This window comes from Colias croceus, chromosome 2 (genome assembly GCF_905220415.1).
Source record: "Colias croceus chromosome 2, ilColCroc2.1".
Classification (NCBI taxonomy): Eukaryota; Metazoa; Arthropoda; class Insecta; order Lepidoptera; family Pieridae; genus Colias; species Colias croceus.
Window position 1 is genome coordinate 13,194,062 of NC_059538.1, and position 23,524 is coordinate 13,217,585.

General features: G+C 38.4%; 1 protein-coding gene across 7 annotated transcripts in view; it reads right to left on the bottom strand.

The window, feature by feature from the left end:
- LOC123698594 (transcription factor GATA-4-like) overlaps positions 1 to 21,909 on the bottom strand; it is a 43,598-nt gene extending 21,689 nt beyond the window's left edge. For 5 of the 7 annotated variants that reach the window (XM_045645321.1, XM_045645311.1, XM_045645328.1 and 2 more), the window contains exons 1-2: positions 2,503 to 3,554; positions 1,908 to 2,202 (exon numbers count right to left, since the gene is read on the bottom strand). In XM_045645321.1, coding sequence (XP_045501277.1) covers positions 1,908 to 2,202; positions 2,503 to 2,803 — 596 coding nt within the window. In that variant the 5' untranslated portion in view covers positions 2,804 to 3,554. Of the gene's footprint in view, positions 1 to 1,907; positions 2,203 to 2,502; positions 3,555 to 19,319; positions 19,423 to 21,838 lie in introns of those variants that run through there. The other 2 variants (XM_045645345.1, XM_045645353.1) reach the window with 2 other exon arrangements.
- Positions 21,910 to 23,524: the final 1,615 nt, after the last annotated feature.

A 23,524-nucleotide genomic window follows, 5' to 3' on the forward strand; every position in this document is an offset into this window, starting at 1 on the left:
GAAATCTATACATTTCCTAAATAGCTATCGGAAATGTAAAACATTTAAGATAGGTATATGTCGCAGGCAAGTTGTGTATAATCTGGCCGTTTACAAACGGTCGGCATTTTGTAGTAACTATGCCGATAATTCGTAATCAGAAATTTCTGGTTTGGATAAGGGGGTGGGTTAGGTTAGGTTCGTGTTTTTTAATACTACACAGAAATAGGAGCCCCACGAAGTGGGGCTCCGTCGGCTCGCGACAGTCTTTTTGTAGAATTTTGGAAAAAGACGAATTTTCGGCATATTAAAACAGCTAGCTAATACATTAAATATTACGGCGGATTGTACAATCCGACTGCGACAAATATACGCGAGGACAGCGGGACGAGGGGACTGATTACTTGCAAAATGAAAATTTGATCTTATAAGAATAATTAATATAAGTTGATTTTGTGATATTTACGATAAAAGTTAGATAGTTGATTTTTAAAATGTTAATAAGTAAGATGAACATAATATTATTACAATTTTACGGTATGACTGTTACCCTACTTACTTTACACATTTCCTAATACGATATTGGAATTGTATACAATTCCTAGGAAGATTATACATTTCCTAGGATTTTTTTTTATGGTAGGTATAGGACAGCAAACGAGCAGACGCGTCGCCTGGTGTTAAGCGATACACGCCTCCCATAAGCATCCACTCCACTGGGAAGTGGATCTGTCGCTGTCCTCAAAGGGATTTTGAAGGAGTTAGGTAGAAGGGGCGAGGATGGGAGGGAATGAGGATAGGGAAGGAGAGGATGGGTAGGGGATGGGAAGGGATGTGGGCCTCCGGATATGCATGCATTAAATAGTTTTTTAAACAATATTTTATACATTTCCTAAATGGTATCGGAATTGTACACATTTCCTAGGAATTGTATACAATTCCTTGATTTCATACATTTCCGGTAACATTTACATTTATTTAATTATCTAGATACCTAGGTAGGTATATATATGCGAGTGCTTTCTTTTCTTTGTTTGTCTTTATGATTTTTGTGTCTAGGTATTATTTTATTAGAATTATAGTCCTTTTCACCTATGATGATTCCTGTGACACTTCATCGTGTTCCGAATTACGTATTTTATGTTTAAATCAAAAACAGTATTGTTTAGTTTAATATAATAAAAAATAAAATAACACAAAAATATAACACCTACGCAATTCGTGTACATGAAATGGATCGTTGAAAAATCATAGAGTTGGAAAATCATATCATCGGCGCCTATCTTGTGATCGTTTGTCAATCGAGTCAATCGTCTGTACGAGTGCATCAGCCTTGTATACAAGTTGCATTTTTATATTGATTCTTTACGTGGTATTCTGTTATTGTTATTGTTGACTTTTTGTTGCTGTTGTTTGCTAAGTTTCCTTAGTTAATTGTTGGCGAAATGCCGAAAAAACCAATTTTGGTACTTTATTCAAATCGATTTCATTTCCATATAAAATATTATCGATTATCGGAAACAATTGATATGATTTCAGTAAAGACATCTCTACACGTGTCAAAAATCGATGTGTCACAGAAATCATCTTAGGTGGAAAGGACTATAGGTACCTACCTATATAAAGATGAATGACAATTAGGTAGGTATCTATTCATTGGACATTGTATTTAAGGTGGCATTGTTATGGTAGTTCATTTGTCATGTCCATAATAATCAATATATGTATATTATATATTTTTTTGAATTTAATTGCATTTATACCAGTACTTATAATGTAAACAAACAACATCATTACCTAAACACCCTCTCGAAAGTAATTTTAAATGAATCGATTGGATTACGGTATCGATATTCGGGCCAAATTATAAGGTTTTTCAGTGACGTTTAGAGCGTTTCAGTGGAAGTGAATAAAAAAAAGCAAGTCACCTGTCGACATGGTGGTGCTCGTGCTGGTAGGGCGGCGGCGGCGTGGGCGAGTAGGTGTCGTAGTGTACGCGGTACTCGTCGCGGCGCTGCGGCGGCGACGGCTCGGGGCTGCGGCGGTAGCCCTCCGCCCCCAGCAGCGCCTCCTCCAGGTGCGCGTAGGTCTGCATCTCGCGCGGGACTGGCGCGGGCCGCAGCTCCTCGTAGCGCTGCGGCGACAGCGCGCCGGGGGCGTAGCCGAACTGCAGGGGGGGCGGGCTCACCCCGCTCGCCGCGCCCGCGCCGCACTCCTCGCCCTCTGCGGCAGACACTGCGCTCAGCCATTGGCGCGCGCCGCGCACACAGGCGCGCCGCACACCACAGGGAGCTGGCGGTCACACTATGAATATGCTAGGCGCAGTCTGTGACGTACTACGCATATCATTGTATGAACACCAGATTATTTGTACATATAATAACAACTTATGGTAGGTAAATTAAATCCCATCAAAACATCAACAATAGAACACCACTCGGTACACAATCGACTGGTACTGATAATCAATCGATGTTACGTTATCGCCTACAAGCATGGGGCGGAATAGTGCCTATAACTAACCTTTGACGTAGTTATTATTGACTTCAGCTATGAGTTGTTCCAATTCGAAGTGTTCTGCGCGGTGGCAGGCGAGCCACGCTTCGTGCAACATAATCACAAACACTACAACAATAAACACGCTTGTAGCGGACCGTACGTCTGTCCCGCTCGGTGTCACGGTGACAACTGAGTGCGGTCCCGCTGCGCTGCCCGCAGCTGCGCCGGCACACGCCTCGCGCATCCCCTCACAGGCCCCGCCCCGGCGCCCCCGGGAACCCGCGGTGGGAGGGATCGGGACGGCGACTCGAGTTGAACGACTCATAGCGACCTCCTCATATTGTATTATTTGTAAGGGTTGCTATTTATTACAATAGATATGTGATAGATTTGTGTCTATGTGATAACTGATAAACAATTAAAGTTTAAAGTTGCAAACAAACTATTGGACGCGGCTTACGGAATTATAAAATAATGCATAGGTGAATAAAAGTACCTATAATTACGCTAATCTTGTTGCATGTGTTAAGATAAGGCGAAAATGTCATTAAACAAATAGGTAGTGTTGAATGAAAGCCAGGCCAGCGTGTAAGGTGTTAGTGTAGGGTTGATCAGCTGATAGCGCTGCGTGTAGGTGTGCAGTGCTCAGCAGTGGAGACGAGATAAGCGCGCGCACGTGCTCGCTATCAGCATCTCGCGACCTACGATACGGATCCGACACGATCACGCGACGCCGCGACCCAAGTGCTGGGACCAATTGGTAGACGACCAAAACCTGACACTGCATGTCTGCATAGGTACAGCAATATAATAAACAGGTCACATTTACCGACTCAGTTAGTACTTAGTTACAATTGTCACAAATGTTGATGAATTTTTATTTTGGGCTGCACTTTTTCTGCGTAAATCTAATAAGCCATTAGGAAAAACGAGGAATCACGTTTTTTAAATACAAAACCGTCAATGTGAAACGAAATACCTATCTATCTATGACAAAAAAAGACGGGTTGCACTCCGGGAGTGCCGGCAGAAGTGAAAACTTGATTATTAACGTTCAGCATGTTTGATATTTTGGATTTTGGAATGGTATCCGTCTTACGCATGGAATATGAGAGCTAAAAAAAAAAAGTCCGTCTTACGCTTTTTCGATCAGGCCACGTGTCCTGACGCGAGTTTAAGATTTTATACCCAACGCCGCTAAAGAAGTTTTCACTTCAAAAATTGTAACTTCCTCGTTTATTTTTCATTACATTTTAAAATCGTTCATTTTTATACACAAATCGAGTTTGAAGAGAAGATTTTTTGGTCGCAAGTCGCAACAATTCCTCATAATATGAGTAAATAGAAGCCTAAATATCACTCAGTTAAATCTAACAACACACGCACGCTGCCTTGTCTGACTGATAAAAATGCTTTTTTTTTCGTTGAAAAAAGTCAATAAATAACATCAAATAATTATGTCATCGAATGTGTAAAAATCAATAACATTTCTGTGAAACATAAACCGTCCGCGTCGGCCACAAATCACGAGGTCGCCGCTCCGTCTCCCGGGAACCAATAAATTTTATCACGTTAGCGTTAAGGGCGCTGTAAATCGCTTTTTTTGCGCTTCCGAGTATCCGCGCGATGTTGTGACAGCGCGCCCCGCTGCGAGCGGCCCGGCCCCGCAGCCCGGCCAGCGCGCTGCCAGCCCGCGCCCCGCGCTAATCCGCGCGACACATGTGCCGCACAAAGGGGTAACCTCACGCTGGGCCTGCGCCTGCGCCTTCGCTAAGCTCGTTGTAAGCAAACACACATTGGCAAAACGAAAACAAACTAATTGTTATCACAAACAATCGACGCCCAGCAGATATCTTACAACTTCTTTATCCAACGATTGTAACAAAAACCACAAAACTACTTAGGTACATTAATTGCAAAGAATAGCAACATTTTGACAGCATTTTAAGGATATTTGAAAAAGGGTAGGTAAATAATACCTATTATTACATTTTATAATATTTTTAATTTTTAAATGGGAAGTAGGTATAGGATCATTTAATATAAGTAGTTAATATAATATGCAAGCCAATGCAGAAAATCTTAAATACCTACCTATTAATTAATGCATAATAGGTACATTTTAGTAATGTGGAATTTACAAAATGTATGTTTGTGTCAACCACAAAACTTGCTAATTATAATAATACATAATATTATATTATGATGGACAGAAGGAAAATACCTACACGCTTATGAAACATAGACTAGGTAGGTACCTATGTACCTACCTATTTGTTTAGAAATTTACTTTATAATATTAGTACCTATATACATGTAGCATTAGGTAATCTGTGATTAACTATTAAGGTATCTAGTATCTAGATAGTTATGTTTTTTATCTCAATATTTATTATGTTCCAGATATTGATCAATAACACTAATCATAATACCTAAATAATAATTATGTACTAACTTCTCTATAGACTAGGTATATCTAAGTGATATGAGTACTTACCTAAATATTTTTACTCAACACCGCTAATTCGCACGAACATAATATTAATATGATAAGATTAAGGAAATTTTTGGAAATCCATTAAGAATGAGGTCAAAAACAACAATAGTCCTGCCAGCACTCCCAGGGCTCATTAGTCTGACAAAGCGGGGCTCAATGCTCGCTGCACAACCAACATAAACAAACACGCATTATTTTTTTCCTTTTTAAAAAAAATATACCTAAAAATAAAATATTTTTTTTGTTGAAAAAGTTATTACCGAAGTAGGTAGGTAGGTACCTATACAAAATTTGATCACGTCAAGAAAAATTTATGAGACTGAGAAATATGAGAGATCTGACGCGTTCCGAATAAGTGGCAATACCTAGGCATCAAAACGAAAGTTAATTATTTCCGAATAACAATTAACGTAACGCGGTATTAGGTAACAATGAGAGTACCTATAGCTGTGCTACAGGTACAACCGTACCAGTGAAAGTCGCGGGCGGCGGGCAGTATAGAGCGCGCGCGCCGCGGCTGGCCGGCTGGCGAGGTGTTCGCGGAAGGTCGTGGGAACGCCGCGCTTCCGCATTCTGCTAAACTATGCCCTGCGCTAATTTCAATAAAGGGAACTATATTTTCTATCACCAAAATTTATTTTTGTCATCAAGTTGTATCACCTAATAAATAGATCTATCACCACGAAATATTTTCGTTCTCAGATAAACAAAAATTGTTCCCAGGTATGAATTATCAAATTAATGTTAATATATGTGTAAAATAAGAGATCGATAACCAATAAAATTATATTGCATTACATGAATATAAACTTCGTTCTTATAATAACAGTTTTACTTAAATAATAGCTCTGTGCTCAGAATGGTAGATCTGTCATCAAATAAATCGATTATCGATCCCTAACTGCGATTCCTTTTTATTTGATATTTTGTCACCTATACAGTAGTAACATTTTATTTCGTTCAGATAATAAATTAATAGTATTCGTTATCAATTTAATGCATCAATTTATAATTTTAATGAAAAAATAATCAAAGAGGCGGAGACAAATTGGCGCGCTTTAAAAATTGACATGTGCAAACATATTAACGGATTAGCCATACGCTTAAAGCCGGCCAACCCCCCACCAGAAGCAAAAAATGTGCTTATCGGCCAGAAAAGAAAAAGGGGGCGCCCTTCGAAATCCAAGCCAGCGCTGATTATTCAGTGATTATTGTTTTTTAACAATAAATATTGATTATTTTAACTTTAATTAAGTGTTTTATATACAATTATGCTAACCATTTGTCAGCTATTAAACCAGAGCTGATTATTCAGTGGTTATTATTTTTAAGAATAAATATTGATTATTTTAACTTTTAGTAACATAATATGATTTATTGGTGATCTCTTTAAATTATTTTGCTTAAATACTTATTAGGACACACCTATTATAATACATACAAAAACATTTATATGGTACTAGACCTTATATCTCAGGATTTTAGGTGATTTATTGTGGAACTGATTTTGCATTGTTTGGTGACTACATTTTGGTGACAGATCTACTATTTTGAGGACAAAACCTATTATTTAAGAAACACAAAACTAATTAAATTGGTGATAGCTTAAATGATACCCTTCAATAAATAACCTTTGCTCGTTGTTTAGCGGCGAAAAGAAATACAGGCAAAGTTTTGCGAAAACAATAAATTTAAGAAAATAAGCTGTACCTAACAAACTGCATGATAGCAGATAGACTGAAAATACGACAATCTTGTTAAACTTTTTGATTCAAAAGTAATTACCATATCATTTTCACCTTACTCCTAATCCATTCAGGCAACTCGAATAGATCTAATTATTCATTATTAGGTGCTTATGAAATTATGAATGCTTGAACATCGATATTCTTGACTTTCTTGTATCCATCCAATCATTCATCTATTGGTGAAAAATATATTTGTGTAGCACTGAGCACACGTACCTAAAGGTGATCGTGATTCGACAGCGATACTGGCTGGATACAGATTACAGGCTGATGATACTATAATTATTATTATTATTTTTTTTTATGAGAGAGGAGGCAACAGAGCAGACGCGACGCCTGATGGTAAGCGTTCAGCGTCGCCCATAAGCATCCACAACGCCAGGGACATTGGGAGTGTGTTGCCGGCCTTTTAAGAAAGAATACGCTCTCTTCTTAAAGGTCCCCAGATTGTAACCATTCGGGAATACCGTACTAGGAAGCTGGTTCCATAAGACTGTTGTGCGCGGAAAGAAGCTCCGTTTAAAGCGCACAGTTGTCGACCGCCAGCAGTCAAGGTGGTGAGGGTGGTATTTCTGTTTATGGCGGGCTGTGCGGTAATGGAACTCAGCGGTGGGTAATGTTCCAAACAATTCCTCAGAGCACTCCCCATAGTAAATGCGGTAGAGAACGCATAAGGAAGCGATATCTCTTCGCAACGCCAGAGTATCAAGCCGATCGGTGAGACTCGGTTCGCCAACGAGTCGTACAGCTCTCCTTTGAATGCTTCATCTAAAGAAGCCTCAATTTCAGACACGAGGTTGTTCCGGTACTCAATGACGCGATCCCGAGAGACATTGCATTGGCCGGTGTAAACTGCATCACCAGTGCTGTCGTCTGCATAGCAATGAATGCTGCTGTTGCGCAGCATATCATTGATATGCAGAAGGAACAGAGTGGGAGACAGAACGCAACCTTGTGGGACACCAGCATTCACAGGCAATTATTAAAATATCCTAGGCTGTAGGTACCAAAGATTTTAAATTTTGCTTCATTCAAGATCTTTGGGCTGTACTATGGTCCGGCGCGGGCGGCTGAGTGCGGAGCGGTGTGGGCCGGGCTGTGGCCGAGTCGCTAGCGGGCGCGCGGGCCCGCACGCTCGGTGGCGCGGCCGGCGCGGTGACGTCACACGCGGCTTAGTAACACCAGCTGCGGCTACTTCCCAGGGTTACGGATTACTACATTCTTCGAAAAACGCGCATTATACATTCTTAAATCGATAGCTACCTATGTGAAAAATATCCTCATTAAGGATTATTAATTTATATCCTATATCGACCTTAATGCCCGGTTTGGATAATAACAATTAATTCGATTATACCTAAATACAATCCAATATACCAAACGGGACGACGTGTCCAAAAGTGACCATAAAAGTTATAGGGAAGGAAGAACCTATATAATTTATTAGGTTTTAGACAAAGCGGGCGAAGCCGCGGGCGGTAAGCTAGTACTAAATAGGTAAAACGCTTTGGTTATTGCTACAATTCACGCAGAAATACAAATTTCAGTTTTATAAAAAAATCTATAAATATTTAGTATTTACCTAATAGGCCGTAGGTATATGTTATGACTTAGCAAAGACAAACATGATTATAATGAATGAGTGTAAACAAGGTTCCGCCCGCCGCCCGCCGCCCGCTGCCCGCCGCCCGCCGCCAGCTATCCGCGGCGCTAGAGGCTAATTCGTTAAACTCGCTCGAATTTCAATTTACAATTAACGAAATAAATTAAATTTATCACGTTTAGGTACAGATACGTAAATCAAACAGTATTCTGAAGAAGGTTTTTTGACACTGCTGAAATTTGGATGAAATGTACCTAGTTGTATGAAGTTACGATACCTACACTCAAATTATTGAAATACTTTTTATATCAACAATATGTAGACAAAAGTGTTTTTATTAAGCAATTCCTAATGAATGAAATTAAAAGGCGTCTAATAAAAAGGCGGCGTATAGGTAGGTAGGTCCTTATAAAACAATGCCTTCAATAAAATCCGCATAATAGTCATTAACTTGTGAGTAACTCTTTTTGGAAAAAATGTCTTCAAATTAAAAATATTCGACTACAAGGTACCTATTCATAATAGGTATTTTTGATCATTAGCTAATTGCGCGAACGCCGTGTAACACCCGGTTTAGAAATTTCCATAGACTTGACGAAAACAATGTTTCTAAACAAGGCTCAACTAGGTATTCGAATTTTGCAAAGCATCTACCGTGACTAATAGCTCAGCAGTCAGCACCCTCTCAAAGAGACGCGATGAATCATAAGTCGGAAGTGAAGCACCCTTATCTGACCGCATCTGATGCAGACTTCATGAGAACATTCTCTTTTTAGTTGGCATTTTAACCTGTTCCACACATTGCTAAATGATTTCCTAGTGTAGCGACGACAAGCCAATTTATGAGTTAGCCCAAAGAAAGTTCACACGGTAACTCATATATAAACAGTTCGTGCGCTATGCACGGACAGTTACGGGCTTGTCGGGACGCGGGTGGGTCGCATTAGGTCGAATATTAATTACATACGGATAAATATATGTAGTTAACGAAATATAACCTTTTGCGTAGTTAATCATCTTTTATTACACCCGCACATAACAAGCCCCCAACATTGGTGACCCCGACGTGATACCAAACATTGCATTGACGAACTGATCAACATCTGAATGCTTTATTTAGGAAACTTATCAATTTTCTCTTCGTATGTTGTATCAGCATTATGCATGAATATAAATTCGTTAGTTTTTATATTCGTAAAAATAGAAAACATAAATAAACGAGAAGGTAGGATTGTTTGCGGTCGACAATGCCAGTTAAATATGTTTTAAATTGTTTGTCTAATTCCAGCTAGTTAACGGTAAAAGAGAATTATTATTTTGTGAATAAATTATCGATTTATTATTATTACTTAACAATACTAATTAGTTTGAATAAAATTTAGTTTACAAAACAAGTCAGGCGATTCTTAATTATTCCAACTTGCTTAAGCTGATGTAGTAATAAATTAATTAGGTATTAGACAAATAAATTAATACCATCAATTTTTTCAATTTGAATCTAAATATTTTTAATCTTATCGAGAAGTATAAAGTTTGGATCAATGTGAACTCTCCCAGGTTGTGGTATGCGAGCAAGGAATGATAGAATACTAAATAACAGTGCCTTGTTATTATATAAGCTAGATTGGCCAATGAATGTTATGAGATTCTGCAATGGAAAGGTCGAGGAAAACCGGATGCCTGCGAACTGTACCTACCGTAGCGACACCATCTCGACCCATGACGATCCGTGTCACGTTCTAAACATCAACACTTTTGATTCGAACTATAATGTAATTTTGTTATCTTTGTACTTAGTACTTACACACATTATGCAAATATTCGATTTCATTTGAATGCAAGCCGCTAAGATTTTACAACCAAGTTCCGACCCAAACTTGCTGATCACGAAAAATTAGGGACGGTCTACCTATGTCTCTTTAAAGTTTAGACAAAAATTGAAATTTGATCATTTGAAAACTACTCAGCACACATGCTCTTTTTTGTTTTTTTTTGTATGTTTGTATTAAGTAGGTAACTCAAAAAAACTGAACCAATAATTGTTGGTTATGATTTTTCACTTATCTAGATTCTGCATCTATCTAGGTACTTTCAGAAAACTACATTATGTATTAGGAAGTTACATAGGCTATAATCTAAGTATATCTTTTTATGAATGACAGAACACAGCCGAATGCCCGGCCTGTGTCCGCGTCAGGGCCGGTTCTCGGGAACCGCGATGTTTCGTTCAAATTAATTGCCTATTTTGACAAGCTTCAATTTATTGCTTGAGGAGATTACTTGTAGCCTCTGAAGTATAATATAAATATCATTTATTATGCAAACGAATAGTTTTGGAGCGGTTTGCGGGTAGCGGCGGAGCGGAGAGCGGGGGCGGGGAGTGTCGATGTAGATCGGTTAAATAAATAAGATATTAATATTTTGAAGCGCAGGCCGAGGCCGGAGGTCGCGCCTTATCAGCGAGGCGACCCCCGCCCCGCGCACCGCACCCCGCACTCCGTGCGCCTCACCCCGCGCCCCGCACCTCGCGCGCCACACCGTCACAACAACACTCGCCTTGTACTACGCTTTAATTCCACATACTATTTTGTCAGTACGACATAGAAACTATCTACAACATCAAACCCTAGAAAATAGTACGACATAGTTTTGGTTTTATGACACAATTCACGACCTAGGTATAAAAAGATATAACAATAGGTAGGTAATAGACACAGTGATAGGTTACCTACTCTCTATTGAGGCGGCGAAAATAATAGATACCTAGTAATGGAAATAATTAGGTAGCTCTGAAATTTTTCAAAAGAAAATAGTTCAGTTCCCCGTTCGAACCGAGTGCTGAAATCAGTAACGGCATCTAATACACAGTACCTATCAGCCGAAGCTGGCAGATAACGCCTTTAGTACACCGACGCGTTCGCGTGCGGCAGCGAAACATCGAAAAATCTGTCAGTACTATGGCAGGATTTCGCATATGATATGTCTCACTCTAGCACATAGATAGATGAAATAGTTGCGTCCTTGTCATAAAGTTTCGCAAGGAACTGCGAAATGGCCATTACACAGACGCATTGCGAAACAGTTGCGAAAACATTGCTGTGTACTACGCCTTTTTGGTACACCGACGCATTCGCGAGCGGCAGCGAAAAAACGAAAAATCTGTCAGTAGTATGGAAGGTTTTCGCATATGATATGTCTCACTCTAGCACATAGATAGATGAAATAGTTGCGTCCTTGTCAGTATTGTTTCGCAAGGAACTGCGAAATGGCCATTACACAGACGCATAAGTTTCGCTAGTGAAGTTTCGCGTGAGTTTCGCATCGCATAGCGTCCGCTCGCATTCTGTCGGTGAGGACAGATTTTCGCGTCCATGGACAATGATATTATATAGAAGTGATATAGAAATAATATATACTAGCTTCCGCCCGCGACTCCGTCCGCGCGGATGTCCGTCTTCGCGTGGATGGTTTATTTATCCATTTTGAATACCTCTGACAATAACATCTTATAAATATCTATTGGACCCAATTCCCAAATACGGCTAGGCCTATAATAATACGCAACGTGTGTTCGCGGTTCTACGGAACAACGTCTATGGATAAAACTGAAAAATGAAGATTATTTTTTTTCTACGTATTTTTCCAGGATAAAAAGTATCCTATTTTACGCCCAGGATAATAAGGTATAATTATACCAAGTTTCATCGAAATCGAACCGCTAGTTTTCACGTGATGCCTTCACATACAGACAGACAGACAGACAGACAGACAGACAGACAAAAATTTTTTTAATCACATATTTGGGTTTGGTATCGATCCAGTAACACCCCCTGCTATTTATTTTTTAATAAATGAATAATGATAAAATTTATAATTTTAATTAGGTAGGTACATTCTTGTAAATAAAGAACATTTAAATTACCTAGAATGCATTTATAGCATACATTATAGTATTTTTTATTACACATCTTCCATTTCCAAAGATTCCATCCTGAGGAAAAAAGATAATCTCTCACCTACCACTTATTCCATAATTGTATAAAATAAGTATGGAAATTCATAAACCGAACAGTGCTAGACCGACCATACGCATGCGTATTTTGCTAGTTTGCTACGCACTGCCGCGTACGAGGACCGTCGGTCGAGCGCTTGCGCGTGCGTAGCGTCGCGTCGGTCGACTGACACGCTATGGAAACAAATTAACGCGTTAATCCCATAATTTTTAAGAAATATGTACCTAGAGAATTAGCGTTTGTGTGGAACTATTCGTCATTGAAATATTTTTTTATAAGTATTTTTGATTTTCTAGAACAATCTTGTTTCTTTGTAATAGCAAGTAGAATGTAGCGACTGGTGAGCACGTATTTTCAGCGAATCGTTGTTGCGGCGTGCGAGCGGCGCGCGGCGGCCTGCGCGGGCGCACGTTCCGTATTCACTAACTACATAATTTTATACATAATATAGCTGGAACACAATATCACTTCAAAGGCTTTATTTTTCTTTATATATATTATTATTTAGTTTAGGAGAGTTTTTCCGCTTTTCAGTTTCATTGGCTTGGCACAGTAAACCACAAATTCAATACGGCTGCGGCCTGACGCAGGTTGGCACGGCGGTGCGGGGTGCGGCGGTGCGGGGCGCGGGGTGCGCCGTGCACGGCGAGCGGGGCCGGGTCAGCGCGGGCGCTCCGGGCGAGCTGTTATCGCAGCTCCCCCCCCCCCCCACCGCCCGCTCCCGGCCCCGCACCGCCGCGCCGCGACGCGAACCGAGCAAAGGAGCACTACTAGAAAACTTGGAAAATATTATAATCGTCATAACCACGATTGAAGTCTTTTTCCTAACGTGTCGCGTAAAGCGCGCTTGCCGAAACAAAAAGTGCCTGTAGGATCCCGACTACATAATATTCGCATCGAATTTTCAATTCAGGGTAATTTAAACGCAATTTAGCTAGTCCTAGGTACTGAAAAGTAAGACGCAAACCCTTCATTCATAACTCTGCAACTTAATTAAAGCACCTAGACGAAACAAAAAATAATAAAAGCACACGTCAACATAAAACTTTCAACATTTTGAAGTAAGAATTATTTTTCCATTTATTGGTCAATTGGTACCTATTTGGTACCTACCTATCTAATCATATTGAGCAGAAATCAAAATCCAATCCTACTAATACCTATTATAAATGTGAAAGTTTGTGAGGGTGGACACAGAGGAACTTACATAAGGTTTTACATAAAAATACCCAAACAATTTCATGCATCAAAATGTCTGTATGTATTTATATGATAGTGTGAAACTGAATTATAAGAGACTTTCTAGTTACTTTCATCAAATAGGTAGATAATTATAATTAATTAATGTCATAAAAATCCTAAAAAACAATGATGATGAAAATGACTAATTGTGTATGGCTCTTCATATTAGGTATTCCTAATCATCTCGTAACATATTTCTAAAAATAGCCAGACATGCGTTTTTAGAATTAATCTCAAAGTTGAAAGTTTTTTAAAGCAGATCTGTTAATCCGACAAAATATTATCCTACTAATATTATAAATGCGAAGGTTTGTAAGAATTTACGGAAAGGAGAATGGCAAACTCCCATAGGACTCTGGGCCTGATCGTTACACTGATGATTTATGGGTGATTAAATAGATAAAAATATACAGACTCTATGAATATAATAATTATAGATCTTTTCTATGGGATAGCAGAGATATTGGGATATTGATTAAGATCAATTTTGAATGTAACGTTACTAAGGCCCTTCTGCCATTAGGTACGATACTTCTAGAATACGATACTCGCGTAGAATACTACTTAGATATTTGCTGGCTACCAGATGCTCGCATATTATGCGACTGAAAAATGACTAAATTCATCATTATTGTGCCTCGTTTTTGTGGACCGACGTTATAATAATAAATAATAATAATTCATTTATTTATTGCAACAACAGTTACGTCGTTATGTCGAGCAATCAGCAATTCCAGTGACGAAGAAGCTCTTGCAGTTTTTCTTTTTTATAGAAATAGAAGACGCCAACGTAAGAGTAAGAACTAAGAAGTACTGGATTCATCCATATATTGAAAGAAACATAAATTATTGTAGAGTTTTTGTAGCCGAACGAGAACTACAACATGATGATTAGATATTTTTATCTTTCTAACGAAGAGATACGCGCGAGAGTCGAGACCCGATGCAAAAGCGACCGACACGGTGAGTAGTGCTATACTAGTCGCAGACGTGTAGGATACCAGTAGCGTAGTGTGCGAGCCTACATAAAAATGTATGTGAGATACTCCGCGGCGACTAGTCTCCGAGACTTGCATGATACTTGAATCGCCTATGCGTATCGTAATGGGAGAAGAAGCCGAAAACTTCACTCAAATGTCAAACAACAAACATAAACAAATCACTCATCACTGACACAATTATGATTAATAATTTGACATTTTATTAATGGCCAGCTACCTAAATAAAAATGTTATAATTATTATTGATTAAGTAAAACATGTTTTTATTTTAGAGAATGATCTAAATAAATTAAGATATGTGTTAAAAATAAGTTAAGTTTTGCTTCTGATTTATAAAGCATTTGAATTCAATAAAATTAAAAATAAAATATAGTCATTCATTCGTATTAATCGATATATTCGACTTTTTTACTCCTGACAACACTGACAATCTCTGCTTGATAAGACCGGTAGTCATAGAAATCTAAATAACAATGCCGGTAGTGAACACATTATCTTTTATATCAAAGATTTGTTTTCCCATAGAATCAGAAGTAAATATTTTACCAAGAATTACTAAAAATAACATAATGAATTTTAAATATATTATGATTTCTGTAACAGTTAGGCCCAGTTTCGCCATTCTCCTTTAACTTGACGAGGAAACCACCGAACGGGTTTGAACTTTACAGTTTATAGTAATATGGCCTTAACATCAAAATAGCACATGAACAATAGAAAAACTTGATTTAGCCCAGGAGTGAAACCACTCGGCACAGCTAATTATTTATAACTACATAATATCTGCTCCGCGCGGTTTCACCCCCGCCATTCCTGTTGGTCGTAGCGTGATGATACATAGCCTATAACCTTCCTCGATAAATGGGCTATACAGCGAAAGAATTTTTCAAATCGGACCAGTAGTTCCCGAGATTAGCGCGTTCAAACAAACAAACTCTTCAGCTTTATAATATTAGTATAGATTATTGAATCTTATTTGACAACACGACACGTAAACAATATTAGTTAAATAGATCTGAACTCCACTGCAATAAAATTCAGTCAGAAGGTCAGATAGACGAGAGAATCTCACATGTACGATTGATTGGGACCTGCATAGAGTCAGCCAACACCTAAACGTTCAAGCAATGCAATAACGGCGGAGAATATCGCCGCAGTCCATGAAAGTGCATACCAGAACCTGAGGCAGGTGATCTCTTTCCGTGCCTAGTGTTCCGTGCTTGAACTTACGCTTTCATAGACTTCAAAGTGGCGATTATTAACCTGCTAGACTTTTTCTTGTAGGATTTCTTTAAGCTGCAGGTATCAAGATGTAATCCACAATTGACTGATTTTGTAAATGTACCTAAATTCAATTCAATCAGATCTCACCAATTTTATTATTCTTCTGTGAAATTGACTTAAAAGAACTACACTTATTTTGATCATAAAATTTTATTATTTTTGCTCGCTGTTGTTCATTCGTGTTACTTTTTTGGCTGAACAACAAAATATATTTTTGATAGATGCATGTCACTCACTGCAGAAGGTGGCCACCACAGGCCGCAAACATCGACCCAGGCTTAATAAAAGACCCTACATATATTATGTATAGTAATCAAGAAGCTTATATCTAATACACTGGAGATTTCGGTATGAACATTGACGTGTAACAAGAAAATATTGCCCAGTTCATGTTTTTTATCACTTTCACACCTAACTTGGTATTGCCACTGTTAATACGAAGTTTTCCCAAGGCTACTATGTATGCTGTAATATTCTGTGCAAAAGGTTTGTTTTTGTACATGAGTTTGTTGATAAATTGCCAAAAACGTCATTCAGAAGCATTGTTGGATGAGACAATTATTATTTATGCTAAATAAAATAAGTATCTGAACCAATTATTAAAAAGCGATACTCCCTGATTATGGGTAGTCACCATAATAAAATTGTAGCAACTCTCACTTTGTCAATATGGCATGTGTGTCAAAAAAATTGCGTCGCTTCGAATATTTGAGTTAATATTGTTGCTTATTTAATGAATATTTTCCGAATATAAAGAATGCATTGTATTGTGCAAAATTGCAGAAGCGTTTGGACACCGAATTCTGGCATAGAATTTCACAGGCAAGTGTATATTTACGTTATTTACAATATTCCTCAATACTCCTGCATTTACCTGTTTAGAATCATTTCAATGGCAAAAATTGTCTAATTTAGCATCATTTTAGTAAGCAGTCATGTTAAATTTGTTATTTCCCCAATACTTTATCATTTTTCAACAAGTTTTCAATAAACAAATTTAACAAGTAAGGTAACCATGATGACGAGTTTTTATGGTTAGCGAGGAGAATATATTGTAATAACAATATTATGATGAAAATTTAGAACACCATTTTAAAGATTGTTACTAGTAATGAAACAACACACGACATCGGTATTGCACTCACATGTAGTTATAAGATTGTTCGTTTTTACATTGAAATTTATACTTTTTTAACTTACCTTATATTTTTTTGTTTTACGTATTTCAGCTTTCCAAAAAGTAAAATAAAAAGAAATATATGTGCCCATCAAGGTTACTGAGGATTATGACCCAGAAAAAAATACCTTTTGAAAAATAAACTTTGTAAAGTTAGCTGAAATTTGTGCAAGGCCGCTAAACAGTTTTTCTTTGATGATTTTGGCTTGAAATTAACCAGTCGAAGCAACGCGTTTCAAAAGAAGATCTGAGTAGCTTACAATTTGGTAAACAGCATCTAATGCAAATCACAACTTTCCTCTATTTACAAAGGATGTTAATGCTATATATCGGTTCATATCCAAGCTTTGTAGCCAAAAGTTGTTTAAAACTACCATTCTATACCAATTAAAATTGTATGTACCTATAAAGTATGACCATAATATTATAATATAAATACTGTTAAAAATATACCTTTGTCGTTATTATTTATAGACCATGATTTTTAGTTTGTTCTATTTTGAAAAATCCTGAATTTACAAACCAGCGTGGTCACTCAACAGAAAGAGACAAAAAACATGACTGACGTCATTCTAGATCATATTTTCTTGTTACAAGTTATTGGTCATAGTGCAATCTCCAGTGTATTAGATATAAGCTTCTTGATAGTAATATGTATACGAGTTAGTATGAAAGGAGATGCCAAAAAATTAGGTTAGGTATATCTACCTATAGAGTTTTCGACTCATGGAGGATCTACTTAGGATGGTTTTGATTCGACATAAATAGATAATACTTTTTAATTTCGAAAGAAGAAATAATAATTATTGATCTTAAGCTTCAGGTAACGTAGTGAATTACGTGACATTGTATCTACTATCTAGGTACCTAATGACTTGCAGGACCTCACTGGTTACTTCGACTAATGGATTTGTTTTTTAAATTAGTCTAATCAAATTGAAACATAGTAGAAATTGGAAAGGTTAGTTTAAAATTTTAAGGATTTTTGCAAATTTGGCCTTGGAGTGGCAATGTTTTATTGTATTGAATTGTTTAAAAGTAGTTACCTATTTGTTAGACGTCAGATTTGAACAGTTTTCAATTTTCATAATCCATGCTTAAAATTATAAATGCGAAAGTAACTCTGTCTGTCTGTCTGTTACTCAATCACGCCTAAACTACTGAACCAATTTTCATGAAATTTGGTATGGAGATATTTTGATACCCGAGAAAGGACATAGGCTACTTTTTATCCCGGGAAAATGACGCAATCCCGGAAATCCCACGGGAACGGGAACTATGCGGGTTTTTCTTTAACTGCGCGGGCGAAGCCGCGAGCGGAAACCTAGTAGGTATATTATATACTTGATTATATACATATTCCAAAGGCAAGCGTGTCAATATACAGATATTAATATAAGTACCTTTTTAGAAAAAATACAGAAAATATTATATTAACGACTATAATAATTCGCTTGTTAAGCGGTTTGCGCGGAAACTGGACAGCTGTTGTTGGAAACCTAGAGGTCATAAATCTATTGAAAATAATAAAGTGAATATACCTAGTGTGTACGAAGACTTTACGTTATCGTAATATAATAAAAACATATGAATGCGATATATTGCCGTAACATTGTAACATTATAACAAAGCTTGAGTTTTGAATTGTAAATGCGAACAAGCTCCGTGCTATGCAATAGTTTTGGGTCGTCTTGTAAAACGTTAAATTGTGAACATTTCCCCGAAGTAATGTGTCCATAGAGCACGACGTGTGTTCGTAACGGTTCGAGCGTCACATTAGCATGTGGCGCGTTATCAGCGGCGGGCGGAACTGGAGGGGGCCTTATCGCTGCACCCACAGCTACATACTCACACGGCATATTTAACTACGGACATTTTACTTTCAGTTAAAAGATTCGCTAAATAGTTAATTTCCAAATCGACAAACGTACCGATCGTCTTCGAGCACACGCCACGCCGCGGGCCAGGTCCGGGCCGTCCCCGGGTGCTCGGGGCCGCGCTGCGAGGGGCGCGGCGGCGCGCTCGGTGCGGCGAGCGGGCAGCGCGCGCGGCCGCCTACTGCCGCCACCTCACTTTCAGCGATTTTGCTTTATCTAATCGCGGGATGATAAAGCGCTGCGACTCCCGCGTGTCTCACTCGCGCCGCCGGCCGCTCTCGGCTCTCGCCGTGCAGCCTGCGGCGCCTGCTGATCTGCCCGGCCCGCCGAAGGGACGCGCTCGACCCGACCCGCAGCGCAATGAGAAGCGAGAGAAATAAAATAAACATTTTACGTTACCGCAAGCTGCACTTTCCATCGTTCCGATATGTTCACTTTATAGCGCGACGGCAATAAACCTATAGTATGTGCGGAGGTCGCGGGGACGGCTTCGTCCGTTGGTAGCGAACAAAGAATGGAGTTCCGTGCGCCCGCGCCGCGACACGTCAGCGGCCGCGGCCCGCGGACGTGATACATTGCGATTTACTATTCCCACTTACACATGACATGTTTTGAAATATGTATTTCTTACCATTCGAATTAGTTGTATTTGTTTTATTAAGTAAAAGCCTTCAATTGACTACGACTATCAACACTGTCGAACCAACCTTTAAGCCGAACCGACACATTAACATGCCCTTTGCTTTATTTAGTTTGACGACGCGGTTGGCGCAGTGGTAAAGTAACTGCCTACTGAGCCGACGGTCCCGGGTTCGATCCCCGGTCAGGGCAAATATTTGTGTGATGAACTCAATTATTTGTTCTTGGGTCTGGGTGTATTATCTATATATGTATTTATTAAATATTATATTTATCGTCGCCTAGTACCCACAACACAAGCCTTAATTGAGCTTACTGTGGGACTAGGTCGATTTGTGTAATAATGTCCTATAATATTTATTTATATTTATTTATTTATTTATTTATTATTATTTATTATTATTTATAGTTTGGTACAAATTCAACTCGATAAACAAACTAATTTATGGCAAACATGTTCATTAATCTAATTGTAAAATTGGGTTCATTAAAGGATCTTTATTCTTTACATTATTTACCTAATTGTTCAGTACACTGTACAGGCAGCGCCAGTAATACTGCTGAATTGTTTACATTTTGAATTAGCAACGTGCATTTTTTCAAATGTACACTATTGTTATGCTCAATAGGTACCTAACTATTTAATTCAGAAATAAAGGTTATCTTGGCTACAAAGTTTATAATAAAGTTACTTGAAAGAGTGGGTGCTAATAGAATGTTTAAAAGTGTATCTCTATTTAGTATGTAAGTGCTCAATGATAATATTATAAAAAAGAGCGTGTGTGCCGAGCACACGTGTTAGAAGTGAAACTTGTTTGGCAAGATTCAAAGATACCAAAATCGTCGCCTTACTCCATGACGTGACGGTATTGCCACGCGACATTGAAATTTTAATCTCAAGTCTCAACGCGTCTAAAGAAGTTTCACTCGATATACCTAGTTCTGTGAGTTTCACTTCAAAATCAACATCTTTCGGAAAGGGATTAAAATGCTAATAATCTGGTTTTATGACCTCAGTTCTTATTTCACAGAAAATCTCCCGACGGTATTAATATATACACTGTAGGTATAGAAAAATGCTGATGGCTGCCATAATAAAATAACTAGGGATGTAACGATACCGATACCGATACCGATATATCGGCCGATATAATCGGCAAGCCGATATATCGGTATCGCCGATAATAAAACAACCGATACCGATATCAAGCAATTAAAAAACCGCGCCCAATGAACGATGCGGGAGGTCGCCCGCGCGTGCGCACTTTATTTTCTGAAAAAACTCTAGCAATAGTAAACTTTTATTAGGTACTGATTGTATGTGTATTACTTAAAGTTTAACTGACTTTGTAAAATAATAATACTAAAATAAATGGTTTTGTTGTTTTTTGATTTGGCATTTTTATTTAAAAGAATACGATAAACAGTTGAGTCTCTGTTAAATGTTGGTAACTTTTTATGCATAATTCACTATTTATTTTTCTACCAAGCCATCGATATCAGTATCGGTATCGGTATCGGTATCGCCGATACATTACTACAAATATCGGTATCGGTATCGTATCGGCAAAATCATGTCATTCCTCATTACATCCCTAAAAATAACATTAAGAAAAACATTGCTACGGCGAGGTTATGTTACCCACTTATGTCAAAACAACTTGATCGGCGATCAGCTGTTCGTTATCTGTGCAGCGATTAGGCCGCACGTCGTATTAGGAAAGTCTTTCGAGCTTTTATTGGCGCTTATTTATAATTTATTTATATTATGTGCAGACCTGGTCTTGTTATGTATGTGTATATTATGTGTGCATTCCGCGTGTGTGTTTGTGTGTGTGTGTGTGTGTGTGTGTGCTCGTGGCGGAGCTCGTCGCTATCGGGACAGTTTGGTCGATTTAACTCGCCTCCGAACAGTTTACATTGCTGATAACGGGGGCAAAAGTTCGCCGAGACATTTTTAACGACTAATGTTATTATTAACTTTTGTTCGTGTCGTCAATATTAAACTATAGAAAATTCCAGAAAAAAATAGAATAACATCTTAGTAAAATCCAGTTTCACAACGGGGAGCCGCGTTTAAAGAGGCGGAACTAATATCGAATTTATACACTTAATTTACAGAGAAACTACCCGACCTCACCGTGCAAAAACCATTTTATACCTAAAACAAATCTATAAGCACTCGCGAGCCGTAAAAGTTAGACGATACTGTGAGATAATCAACAGTAATTAATGAAATGATCCGGAGCGAGCAAAGGGTGGTTGGTCAGCGTACTCACCGAATTGGTACTCGTTCTTGGTAGCAGCCATGCGTGGTGCGGTGCGGCGTTGCGCGCGGGTGTCGCGCGGCGCATCGCGTCGGCGTGAGAGCGGCGCGCGCCGGCCGCCGCGCCCGCGCCGCCGCGCCGCCCGCGCCCCGCGCCGCCGCAACGCCCGCCCGCCGCGGCCGCGGCGCTGTGCTCATGTTCATGCATAGCTAATAGTCGAATCTGCTGTAAAAATAAAAATTAATGTATGAGAAGAAAAGAAAGAGCTCATTGGAGGCCCGGGTCCTATTAGTGGGAACATAATATTAATATAATATTATGATGATGAAACACACAACAATATTTCATATAACATTATAAATCAATTCTTGGATAATAATAAAAAGTAATTAAAAAAGTAATTAAGTGTGGCCCAAAAAGGATGCCATACTCAGGACACCGGACACGGAGGCGCGCGGAGGCATATCGCCACACCACTGATTTTCAGTGACACCCTTTCGACTTGTGCATTCTAGTGAGATTAACAAAAATAATAATTAATCATAAAAGCCAGGGTAGAAGCTTTTAAAAATAATTTAAATAAAAAAAGAACAGTAGGATGAATCATGAAACCTATCAGAAAAGGACGAGAATTATAATGTTAGTGAACTTGGCAGAGCATTTTTAGCAGTTCAAAAAAATAATGTGAGTTCTTATCGCGTGCAGTTGAGTTCACACATTTTTTTTTTGATCTGCTAAAAATGCTCTGCTAAGTTCACGGACATGAGAATTATCAATAAAACCGGCCAAGTGCGAGTCGGACTCATGCACGGCCGCTCAAGGGATCGTAAGCTTGAGTATTCAAAATAAATTTGAGCTTGATACTTCAACACGTACCTGACAGAATATAAAATCTTATTTTCACATAACCTCAAATTATATGAAAAAATAAAAAAAATTGTAGGTTATTTTGGCTTTTCTGAGAAGATTTACTAAAGAAATATATTTTCTTTCATCATCGGAAAGTAACTAGGTTCATATTTCAACAAACAGAAAGCTCACCAACATTTTAAAAAAGCTAACGGGTGAATTTTCGATTGAAAATTAGGATACTTTTTCGAAATTTGTTGAAAAAATAAAAAATTACAACATATTCAATAAAATATTTTAATTTATGGCAGTACTGCGTTGCCACAATTTTGCCAATGTCCTGTAGTGAATGGGTTTGTTCACGTCCAAAAAGTTCAAGCCGTCAGCTACATCTGACAGCCGTCATTTACATCAGACATCCGTTATATTATACATCTGCCAGTCGTCATATACATCTGACAGCCGTCATCTACATCTGACCGCTCATCTACATTTGACATCCGTCATATACATCTAACAGCCGTAATCTACACCTCACCTGTATAATCTTGGCTCCTAATATGTGACTTGTCTCAGGATGACCCAAAATAGCTCAGGAGCTATTCTATTTCTCCACATTACCAACTATTAACTAAAGTGCATCTCCAACCATATCTCATCAGTATAATACAGTGTGGAAATTTTCGATGGGCCCTGGAAGGAAAGAACTTGAAATACTGAGATAGGGAATTTTGCTAAAAGGAAACATTCCTTCATTGTTAAAAAGATATAGAACTTCATTCATAGATTTTCGAAAAAATTCTTACTTCGACCGGGAATAGAACTAACTGAAAAAAAATTGAAATTTAT